This window comes from Sylvia atricapilla, chromosome 27 (assembly GCF_009819655.1).
Source record: "Sylvia atricapilla isolate bSylAtr1 chromosome 27, bSylAtr1.pri, whole genome shotgun sequence".
NCBI classification, from domain to species: domain Eukaryota; kingdom Metazoa; phylum Chordata; class Aves; order Passeriformes; family Sylviidae; genus Sylvia; species Sylvia atricapilla.
In genome coordinates this window covers 2,435,256-2,447,487 of record NC_089166.1, presented here as the reverse complement: position 1 = coordinate 2,447,487, position 12,232 = coordinate 2,435,256, and the positions used below count along the sequence as shown (strand labels likewise).

The following is a 12,232-nucleotide window of genomic DNA, read 5'->3' as shown; positions in this document are numbered from 1 at the left end:
TTAGGAGTAAGCTTCATTTTTAGGCATGTAGGATGCTATGTTGTCCTGGTTTGGGGACATCCTGTAACAGATTGGCACCAACAGAACACAATCACCTCATGAAGGTCTTAAATAATTCTTTGTAGACAACTGTATTTTCCATAAGTAAATAAAGATAAATTCTCCATGGAGTCAGTCTCTTAAGCATTCTTTAGCTCTGCTGTATCTAAAGGTCTCCTTTAAGATAAAATTAATTATGAAATTACCTGAAAGTGTTTATTTCTCTCCTATAACTCCAAGAAGCACTTTCATTTCAGTGTGGTTGGAAATGTTTATATTACAGATATTTGCCTCTAGGACAACTCTTAAAAAGAAACTACAATCCAAAAAGAAAAAAAATCTCCATATTGAAAGTTCAGGCAGTCGCCTTCTTGCGCATCAGAAATCTCAGTGTTGTGATGCCTTGGGATTTGAGCTTTTATATTTTCCATCTGTTTGTAATCCTGCAGTTCTTTAGTGTAGAACTCTAAACTCCATACACAGCGTGAGCTGCTGTCTCCACAGTTTGGTCAGACACAGCAATTCCTCTCCAGTCCTGCCAAGCAAAGACACCTCATTGCTTCAGGCGCTGAGAAATGGAAACAAAAGGGTGTTGGGGGGAGCAAAATGACTTCATTACCTGAAGCTGGAACTGGAAGATTAACCCCAAGATGCAAATGGACCAAAATGATCAGTGTGAAAACTCATCACCTGGGGTCCATTTTTGGGTGTAGCCCCTGGGGGCTTCGTCTGCCCAAAATGTACCTGAAGGCCTTTCAATAAATAGAACAGCTTTTTATTCACTTCATTTTGTCTGCTTTTAGGTAACCCATAACAACATCAGCTGCAGGGCTAGGGAATAAGTAAGTGGCTGTTGCAGGTTTCTTGTTGTTTCCCCATCACTCAGCAGAGCACTCCCACAGAAGGTGACACCTGGGTGTCACCTGGCCCCAAGCCCGGGGCTGACACAGGGCTGAGGCACAGGAAGGATCTGCCTCAGCAGGTGTGTAAGCACAGGGCAGGCAGGAGAGCAGGAGAGCAGGAGCATTGAGAGCACCACGGTGAGTGTTGGGGCTGGGGTTAAGCTGAGGAAGGAGGAGATGCTGGAGAGCAGCTGAGAGCAGGGGATGGTGACACTGAGAGCCAGAATGTTCCAGAAGGCTGGAACAAAGGGAGATGTGGCTGAACCACAGGTGTGAACAGCCCCAGAATGGATGGAGAATCTGACTAGGGAAAAGGATTGTGACCTTCGGCTTAGAAAGGAAGAGAACTGCAGCAGGGAGAGACGGAGTAGAAAACCCAAGGAATCCAAGGAAGCAAGGTCAGAAAGGAGAGCTAGATGGGAAAAGAGAGAGAGGGAAAGACAGAGAGAGAGAGAAAGAAAGAAAAGAAAGAACGAAGGCTGAGAAAAAAATAAAACCTGATCCAGAGAAAATGTGAAATGAGAATTATTGGTTTCAATAATTTAAAATGGTTTACTATGCTATTTTAAAATGAGAGCTCAGTGTGTAGCATATCTATTGTAAATATGTAGTTTGTATTACAAATACCTAGATGTAAAACTTTCTATCTAGAAAAACTATTATTTCTCTGTATTATGTCCAAACCTGCAGTGCAAAACAAAAGACTTACTCAGTACTTAATAACTACAGTATTTTCTGCCTTTGTGGTTTTGTGTTTTGGTTTGGTTTTTTTCCACTTTGCTGTCAAATACAGCATTCGCAATCTTTTTTGCAGCACTAAGGACATGGGAATCACAAAATTACATGGCCTGGCTATTCTAGTGACAGCAGGAATCACTGGTGCAATCTGGTGGGTGTTTAACCTTTGATAACTATTCTCAGCTAGCATTTATTTCTATTACCTAAACTGAGTTTCTTCTAACTATGCTTATGCAGATACAATATAAACATTTTCACAAAGCTAAATTCAAAATCCCCCTTTTTACATTTAAAAGATGAAAATAAGCAAGGTGTGGACACATTTAACCTCTTCTGTGAAATTCTAAAAGCATGATTAGTTGTCTCTGTATGTTCCTGTGGGCCCAAGTGTGTGTTTTTGTGTTTACATCCCACACCTCTGTGCTCCAGACCAGCACAAGGATCCTGGCCCAGAGCTGGAGCTCTGTGGAGTGGATTTTGCTGTGTTTATTCTGCACCGTGGTTGGTTTGAGTCTCCTTTGGTCTGCCACAGCAAGGCCTTCACAGTGTGTGTTCAGTGCTCTGGAGCCTGAAATCAGATCAGGTGGGGTTAATTCAGAGTTTGCTGGGACAATTTTGAAGATCTGTTCAAATCTGGAGGAATTAGGACAGGCTTTTCACCCACACACTTTCTCTGCAGCAGACCATCTGTCACAAATGCTCACAATAAACATTTTTGTTTAAAATTACAGTCAGGCTCACATCAGAGGAGACCCCACTGGCCAGAGCAGAATGATGCTGTGAACACCTTGCTTCAAGAGGCAACTGCACAGTCAGTTTACAGCACCAGCTGAGACCAAGCTCTGCTGTAAAACAGACACATTTCCTGTGCTGCAACTAGTCTTGGGCAAATTAATTCAGTCACAGATCCTCAGAGTTAACAGATCTTCAGATAACTTTAGGCTAAAGCCCTGTCTTGAAACAGCTGAGATTTGCAAATCCTCATCACCATCCTGATCCCACAAATTCTGTCAACTTTGTTTTATAGTTTCAGTCACAAAGGGAGTAGAGGAGAGGCTGATTTTTGGTTTTAATCATTGACACGTTGCTTTTTTATCCTGTTCAAGGTACTACTACCCTTTCTCTCCTACCAAAGCCCAGGAACATGCAGCCTCCCCTGAAGGGGATTCAGTTCTGTAAGTTCATTCTGCATCAATTCTGTCATCCCAGACCATGAGCACAACACTCATCTGAAAAGACTCATTCTTAAGCACAAGATCCATGCCCTAGAAGTGCTAATTTCCATTTGGATAGGAGCCATTCTCCAGTGCCCAGCAGAGACCTGATTGGGCAAATGTGAGTCCATTGATGCAGCTCCCCCAAAATCATACAGTGAAAAGGCAGCTCAATCCCATCTGGTTTGGACTCCTGGAAGCTGCTGAAGGAACCCAGCCAGGCTTCTGTGGGCCCTTTGGTATATTGTCTACTCCCTCTGAGTTACTGTTGTCCACAAACTTGATGAGAACCAACAGATTCTGGATATGGAATCAAGAAAGAGTTTAACCTGGTAGTTTACCAGACTGAAGCTTCCTGGGTTCTTAATGCTTAGTTTCATTTAACTGAACCTTGGTTTGTGTTTTGGTTTTTTTGGGGGTTTTTTTTGGTTGGTTTTTTTTTTTTTTTAATTTGTCTTATGAATCACATTTTCTTATCCCCACTGCTTTTTTGGCTTTGGTTTCCCCCTTTTCATCACTTCTTTTATAATACACACAGTTGTGTAATTCTCTGGAAATGCTGCTCTAGGGAGTCTAGCCTATATGACTAAGGGAGAAACAAACTTTAATGCTAATAAAGCAATATGACCAAAACCAATGCATTCTTTTTGTAATTAATTTGAAATTTAAAAGATTCCAGTATAAGACAGCATTTTCATACCACCACCACCACTCCCCTACCCCCCAAAAAGTTAATATGGCTAGATACCTTTCTGGCTTTGTGTGTATGTGATTCTTTTAATTTCCCTCTATTCACCTGTTTAATCTGTTACTTTTAGTAAGTGTTTCCACTTTACAGAATGTGTTTTTCCTGGTGGAGAATTTAGGAATCAATACTGGTGGGTTCCCATTCAGTGACCCATCCACAGGAACCTGCACAAGCAATGAGAATGGAGAGCACAGTGACCTCTGTGTCCTGTGGATATCAACCTGACAGAAAAACACAAACTTTGTGCAGGGGTTTGGCCTCCCTGGACCAGGCTCTCACTGTGTAGAAGTGAAGCTGAATTTTCCAAAGATGCACCACAGAAACAGACATGTTGAAAATTATTTAAAAACTGAGATTAATTTGCATTCAGCTCTACTTACAACATCTGAGTCTGTTAAATGTAGTTCACATTGTACATGAACTAATATTAATAATATAATAGTGTTTGTGATGGACATTGAATCACAGGGCAGTACTGCTGAAACACAGAAAGATCTCTTGTGGAACTCATCTCTCAGAAAAACAAAATCTGAAACTTCTGTGCCATGATGTATTTACAAATCTTTTATTTCTCCCCCATTTGCAGAAAAGTAAACCTACATGAAACATCTCTGACACTTCCATGGTAAGTGTAACTCCTCTGGCTTCATTGACATGAAATCCCATTGTTCTCAGAATCAGACTGTGACTGTGGCATAGACAGATCAGGGCATCAGAGAGAAAGACAGAATGAGAAGGAAAGGATGTCTAACTAGAAAAGAAACTCCTCCAGAAACCACTCGAAATGCATGGATAAAGAATCTTTAATTTCTGACTTTCAGAAAGGAAGCTGAGAAATTATGATGAATGTTGAAAATATTTTGGTTTAATTTTATCTTAATTAATTTGTTTGTATCTTCTGTCACCAATCACCAAGCTAAAAAACAAGAGGCCTTGGCTGATACTATTTTTAGTGGTAACAGTCAGCATCCTACATGATGTGTAAATGCCTGTGGTATGAACATTTTAGGTCACTGGGGATAATTATTTTCTGGGACTGTTTATTATAGAGCCATTTGCACTAGGAAAAAAACCCAAAACAAAATTAAGAAGTAATAAAGGAGGTATGGACATACTGGAGAGAGTTTACCAAAGGCGCATGAAGGGGCTGGAGCATGTCTCCTGTGAGATAAGGCTGGGAGAGCCTGGACTGTGCAGCACAGAGCAGAGAAAGGCCTCCCATCTACTCTGGAAATCAGCCTGAACTTAATAGCAGAGCTCTAAACTCCACTCCTTGTGGGAAGGGGACGTTCTTCTGAGTGTCAGAGATAAACCAGTAAATAACACCTTAGGAAGCATCAGGGTGTTGTGACCTGTCCATCATCCCAAAGGAATTAGGGAGTGCTCTTGCCAAAAGAGGAGGAAATCAACAGCCCAGCTGAAGAGCTTCCATCAACACACAGGTGACAAGCAGAAGGAGCAGAAATCTGTGGTGCAATTGCTGTCACAGAAACACGGTGCAGAGCTGCATATCTGGAACTCTGCAGCTGAGGGCTGCCAGCTTTCCAGAAGAGACAGGCTGGGAACAAGGGATGTGCTGTGCTCCGTGTTAAGGAATGGATGGATTGTGAAAAGCTGGCTCTGAGTGACAGCCACCAGCAGCTTGGCAGCTGGTGGGTGAAAATCAAGGATAGACAGACAGCTTTTTCAGCTGTCTGCTCCAGGGGAAGGTGGCTCATACCTCAGACTTTGCTGACAGTACTTTCTTGACCCCTAGTGATTTCAAAGAGAGATGGTTGTGGAATCCTTTGACCCCCTCAGGGGAATAGCCAGGGCCTTGCCCTGGAAAAAACACAACAGAGTCAGTACCTAGGCTGAAAGAAAGGACTTCCCCTGTGGTGCCGTGCAACACTGTGTGATCTACCCATTTTGCTCTCTCCATATGTCCCCAATTCTCGTGGTTTCTCCTTTCCCCGTTGTGGTACCTCCACTGGTTGTGGTATCCCTGGTAGCCTGTCCTGTGTCCCCTACAGGGCCCTTTGTACTGCCCTTATGCCCTCAGACCATTGGTCACTGACCCCACACTTTACCACTGAGCACCACATGGCCTTGGTCTTTTGTCCCTTCGGCATGTTGGGATAAACTTTCACTGGAATTTATCTTACAAAAGGCCCCTCTTGCCTGTCTTGGCTGAGCTGGCCATGGTGTGTGTGGTGTGTGTGGTGTGTGGACTATCCCTGAGTGCCTCCCCAAGCAGCTTTCCGAAAGAGCTGCTTATTGGGAAACAGGCAGCAGCAACCACCATCTAAACCCTGCACTGCTGCAGATGGGGAAGATGAACTCAGAGGCAGACATCTGTGCTGAAGAAGCCTGTGCTTGCCTTCATGAATGTCCTGGGCATTCTAAATGTGTTTGTGTTTGTCTTCATGAATGTGCTGGGCCATCTAAACACTGCCTTCATTCTCACGCCCTTGCAGGAGGCAGGATGTGCTGGTGTTGACACCATGGCTGGCTCCAATTGTCTGGGAAGGCACATTCAGCAGAGACATCCTGAATGCTCAATATCTGCAGAAGAACTTGGTCACTGGAGTGGTCACTTTTGCTGTTGAAAAGTATTGGTTTGTCATTTATTTCTTGTCAAACAGTTAAACCTCTCACCTGGCAGTTGTGCTGCAATGCTGCTCATGGGGCACAAGTGAGGAACATTCCAAAGACTGAGTATGAGCAGCATCTCCTCATCTGAGCAGCAGATGAGAATTCTCATTTGAGCAGCAGCATCTCCCTGTAGACTGGGAGAAATGTGACATGTGAGTGTCACCTTCCAAAGTGAGGCAACTGGCAGGGACGTTGCTTTGAATAGGACAAAAAAACATCCTTGGAAATATAACTAACATTCTGACCCATTGAAATAAAAATTCTAGCTCCTGCTACATTTCTAACAAGTTTTCCCTCTATCCTGCACTAAATATATATATATATATATATATATATATATATATATATCTTTAGAGCTGAGATTTTATTGGGTTTCTGTAAGAGTTAAAAGGTAAAATGTTAGCTCTAGGGAAAATATTATTCATACTGTTATCTTGAGGAGGTGCTTTTTCGAGTTTCTGAGTGAAGAGCTATACTCCTTCTATCTCCACTGGCATCTTAAAGTTACACAGCTATTTCAGGTATTTCAAGGAAATCAAAACAATTTAATTAGTAATTTTGACCCTCCTATGCAAACAGGCTGAGAGAGTTGGGGTTGTTGAGCCTCCAGGAAGACCTCAGAGCCCCTCCTGTACCTAAAGGGGCCCTACAGGAAAGTGGGAGAGGGATTTTTTACAAAGGTGGGTAGTGACAGAATGGAGGAGAATGGATTTAAACTGAAAGAGGGTAGATTTAGATCAGAAGTTAGGAAGAAATTCCTCACTATGAGGGTGGGCAGGCCCTGGCACAAGGTGCCCAGAGCAGCTGTGGCTGCCCCTGGATCCCTGGAAGTGTCCAAGGCCAGGCTGGACAGGGCTCGGAGCACCCTGAGATAGTGGAAGGTGTCCCTGCCCATGGAATGAAATGGTCTCGAAGGTCCCTTCCAACACAAACCATTCCATGATTCCCTGTTGATTCTATGATCCTCTCTAGAAAGTTAAAATATTCCAGGGCAGAAGGAGTGCCAGGGAGCAGGGAAAATGGAGGGATGAGAGGAAGTGTTTACATTATGGAGTGATATTAGAGAGCAGCACTGGGTGGAAGGCACAGGTTCTGTGCACAGTGAAAGCTAAAATGTGCTATAATGTGCACAGATAAATGAATTAATGAATCTGAGATGCTTCAATGCCCTTGGAAGCCTACTGAGATAGATCTTGGATTTTATGCTAAAGCAGGCTTTAGGAAAAACTGTTCTGCACTGACAATTATCCCAGAAAATCCCAAATCCCAAACCTTTGTCCCAGGTCATCCATGATAATCTTGGACTACTTTCAGACATGAGTAGACAGACTAGTCCTGAGGAGTGGATCCAAGTTCATCTGTTTTAGGGCCAAGAAGTTATCCTCATCTCTGATGAGGGTAAAATTTCAGACCAAAGAGGTCCCAGATTATAAAAGCAGCAGGGGGAAGGCTTGAAGGGCATCAGCTGTGTTAAATAAAGAGCACTAACATTGTAAGAAGGAGCAATGGATAGAAAAAGACAAAGAAAATGAACTTGAAAAGCTGTCATTCTTCAGCAGGAGGAGCCTCTCCCCATTCTTTTCCTTTCCATGTCTCTTAGATATGTCCAGTTCATAGAAGGGTTCATGAGATCTGCCAACAAGTACTTCCTTGCTGGGCACCAGGTGAACTTCTACTTGTTCACAGACAACCCCGAGAAGATCTCTCACCTTCAGATGGCCCCTGAGAACCAGCTCTTTGTCATCCCTGTCCAGAATGACCCCAGGTGGCAGGACATCCCCAGGAGCCACATGGATATCCTCAGCTCCTACATCCACAGCCAGTTTCAGTACGAGGTGGACTATCTGTACTGCGTGGACATCGACGTCCAGCTCCTGGCACACATTGGGGTGGAGATCATTGACTCCCTGGTGGCAACCATCAGCTCCTGGCAGCTCACCCCCCAGCACGAGGACAGAGCCTATGAGACACACCCAGGGTCACAAGCTGCCACCCTTGAGGGACAAGGGGACTTCCATTACACAGCAAGCTTCTACGGGGGCAGCGTGGCCGAGGTCTACAAACTGACCCGAGCCTGTTCTCAAGGGGAGATGGAGGACAGACAAAATGGCATTGAGGCTTGGTGGCACCACGAGAGCCACCTCAACAGGTACCTCCTGCACCACAGGCCCACACGCCTGCTGTCCCCAGAGTACTACTGGGACACAGAGCTGAGCTCCAGCGCCATCCAGGTGAAGAGGATGTGCCCTGTGCACAGGGACAGCTTGAGGCAAGCTCCTGAGACAAGGAATGTGAAGCCTTCCCTCTTCACAGCCCCACTAAACTGAGGGTGATGGGCAAAGGAGATTCCCTCTGTTTGTAGGACTGCACACATTGTTTTGCACGATTTAGCCCATGAAGTGGGTCACAATATGTTGGCATGCACCCCACAGCCCCAGCAGCTGTTTCCAAATAGGGAAAGAGTTTCAGTTTACCTTTAGACATTTTAGGAAGTTTAACTAGAAAGTTCTGTGCCCTTCTCCTTGTAATTGGCTCAGTGCCAGCACAGAGGCATGGATTGGGCTTGGAGAGTGTAACTCAAAGCCTGTTGCTGATCTCATTGGATCAAGAGCCAAATAACCCACCTGAACTATTCAGTACTAAAGAGAGACAACAAAGAAGTTCCACACTTTTCAAGGTGTTGTAGCAAATAGGAGACCTCTCTCCATGCTGTGTTCAGCTTTGCCTTTGTGTTTGTATTCTTTTCTTTCCTCATTAAAACCTTTTTGATTTTTCAAGACACACTCAGTCATGCTGTCTGGCTAATTGATTTTAGCCACTTCTCTACAAGGGCTGGACTCTCAGAGGTGTTGGGAAAACTCATAACCTTAGCTAGAGACTACTAAACCCAGAAATTTCTTTTATTAGCAACTTCTTTTTCAACTTTTTGCTTTTCAACTGTCCTTTCATCTGCATGTTTACAAGCAGAGGCTTCTTGCCATCCTGAAAACATACCAAAATTGACTAGGACATACTCAAAATGAGAATATTTAGTCATCTGAATAAAGTCAGTTTGCAAATTTACAAATGGTTTCCATAGATTAGGGTTTGCAATTATACTTGTCTTCTCTTGTCTTATATTATTTACTGAAAAGATGTCCTAACAATATGATAATTTAAGAATTTGAACGATACATTACTAGCAAGCTTCAATCATTTACTCAGTTTCTGACAAAATGAAAGCCCCTTTCTCATTGTTCAAGTTATAGAACTATCTGATTAATGAAAAATGTGTGATTCTACAAATCCTAGATGCATGTGGACTATCAAAAGAAAATTAAATCAGATTTGAAGTTTTTCAACTTACTTTTTTCGGTATTAGCTGTATCTTCAGATACAGCAATATTTTAATGTCATCATTAGCTGAAGGACTTCATTAAAGCTTTTTTTATCACTCGCAATAGAAATGAGAATAGACAAATAACTGAAAATTATGTACACAAGAAAAAATTGGGGCGAACCAATCCTGTCACACAGCTACAGTCATAACCCTGTGCTGCTGAGGGCCACTGAAAAGGTCACAGGAGCAAGAGAAGCCCATCTGTTTTTCCTGCTTACTCCTGTCAAGAATGGGTAACTTAGATTGTCCAAAGAACCCCTGTCAAAGGGACCAGACAAAGTGCTTCCACTGAAATATAATGTTGTAAAAATGCAATTTAACAAAGTTAATCACAAATCAGAGCAGGCAGTAGCAAGGCTGAGCCATACTTAGGCCACACAGGCAAACCAGGCAGGAGGGTGAAGTGGATGAGAATACCTCTCATTTGTCTGGGTTATACATTTGTCATAATATCTGTTATGAAAGTGTTGCTCTTTGCTCCATAAATCTTGTTTGGTCTTTTAATGGTGTTATCTGCTTTACTGCAATTGTATTCCTTAAGAGTGGTTTCCCAGAGTTGAAAACAGAACAAGGAGATAACATCAAATGTAGTTTGTCCAAAGACTGGGCAGTAAAAGATTACTGGAAAAGGTCAGACAAGAGGCATCTGTGTGATATGAAGAGTTTTCAGATAAAGATTGGTGTAAAAGTTCAGTTGAAGCATTCTGGGGAACTGAGTTAGCAAACTCAGGCAAAAGTAATCAAATAATCTTAGATTAATGGAAGAGGACACAGATCGAGTTGTAAGACTCAGAGGAAGTCAATTCTGGTATGAACCAGCCCTTTTGGATCACTTCAGCAAGAACAGATGATGACAGTCCAATGAAATCACAGTGTTGAATTAGGTGAGGGGGTAATTTAATATTCTTTTTGCAGCATTTCCCCTCTGCAGGGTTAATCCTCCGTTGCTATCTGATTTCTCAATCACTCTCAGCCCCTGCCAAACGGGTTTAACAACGTGTGAAACCCGACCCCTTGGGAGACAGGACAATGCAAGGGTCCCACTCCCACTTCCCAGTGGAGAACAAAGACCTCCATGAGCCCCACTCCCTTGGAACACCCTGAGGACTGGAAGATCTCTCTTATCCATGGAGCTTCCATGCGGAAAGCCCCTGGAAACTGGAAACAGGTTTCCTTCCCAGCACCTTCCCAGACAGGAGTGAACACACAAAGCACAGAGAAGAGCTGAGCTGGCAACTGTGAATAAGGACCACCAAATGCTTTGCTTTAGTAGCCCTCATCTGAGCAAGGTAAGAAAATTTGGCTAATCCTTGCACCGTGCAAATTCCTGCCTTGTGCTGGGTTAAACCTGGCCAGGAAAGAGGGCTAATGGGGGTGGGTCATGGCAAAATGCACTGCAACTGCATGAATAGAACAGACTTCAGCAGAGTTCTGTACCTGGGCCAGAGTAACATAATGCAGCAGGACAGACTAGGGCAGAGTAAATGTAATTTTCTGTTCTTTTCATTCAGTCAAACACCTGGCTGCAAGGGATGCTATAACAGAGAGTCTGTGCTGAGTTACAGTTTAACTTTTAAGACAGTACAAAGATTTTTTTGTGAGGTTTAGCCTTACTAGCTTCCAAAATCTGGTCCCACTGGTAATAAGAGATGAATCTTTAAAGGCTGACAGATGGTTTGACCTCCTTGACAACCTGACACACATTGCTGACCATGCCAAGGCCTTCCATTATCAGGGATGGAATGGGCTGTGGATGCTGTAACTCACTTCTGTGGTATTTCCCACCTCTTGCACAGGAAGAGCAGAAAGGACGCAGTAATAAGGATGTTTAGAGGTGATAGTGAGTGGTTCTGCTTGGGAGGAAGGGACAAAGAGCTGACACCATCATGCCAGGCCAGGCAGTGATGTGTCAGAATGAGCTGGGATGTGTCACTGAGTCACACTCACATAATGGGGGGGAAAGAACCCAGAACAGAAAGTTAAAACAGTGCCCAAAGTCTCCCTGGCTCCTAACCTAAGGGTAAGGCTGAACCAGGATCCCTTTCAGAGCTTAAAAGAGAACTGGGGAGGAAAAACAAAACTGGTAATTTCCTCATGCTCCTTAGTAGGGCACATCACCTAGAAAAAATGTCCAGGATCTTTTCAGCTCCACATGCTTGTCCACACAGACTCTGCAAAGGAAAAACTTGCATCCAGATTTCCACACACTTGAATATGTGCCAGGATATTCTGACTTAGGCTGGCAGCAGGAGCAGGTTGCTGCTGATCCCTCAGTGCCTCTGTACTTCATTGCTTCTGTTATAGGAACCAGGTGGAATAGGTCTCTTGAAACACATCAGTGATAGCTCTGAGGTGTATTTTCACTTCTTAGGGCTAAATGGGGTGAGATCTCACTGCTGTAATCCCCCTCAATACCTCAACACAAGGCTAAGTTGTTAGTTGTTAGAGGAAAATACATGATCTCACCAGAGACAATGAGAGCCAGGTTCACACATCAAAGAGGTTCTTATTAAATCTCATCTTCAGATAATATGGATAATTTACTGCCATCACAACATTCTTACTTTTTTCCTCCATC

At 43.5% G+C, this 12,232-nt stretch overlaps 1 protein-coding gene across 1 annotated transcript; it reads left to right on the top strand.

Annotated features, from left to right (window-relative positions):
• The first annotated feature begins 1,760 nt into the window (after positions 1–1,760).
• On the top strand, positions 1,761–9,740 carry LOC136372277 (histo-blood group ABO system transferase 2-like). The gene is made up of 5 exons (XM_066336815.1): positions 1,761–1,830; positions 2,786–2,854; positions 4,228–4,266; positions 6,098–6,232; positions 7,876–9,740. The coding sequence occupies exons 1-5, from the start codon at positions 1,766–1,768 to the stop codon at positions 8,600–8,602; spliced, it is 1,035 nt and encodes a 344-aa protein (XP_066192912.1). The 5' UTR covers positions 1,761–1,765; the 3' UTR covers positions 8,603–9,740.
• Positions 9,741–12,232: the final 2,492 nt, after the last annotated feature.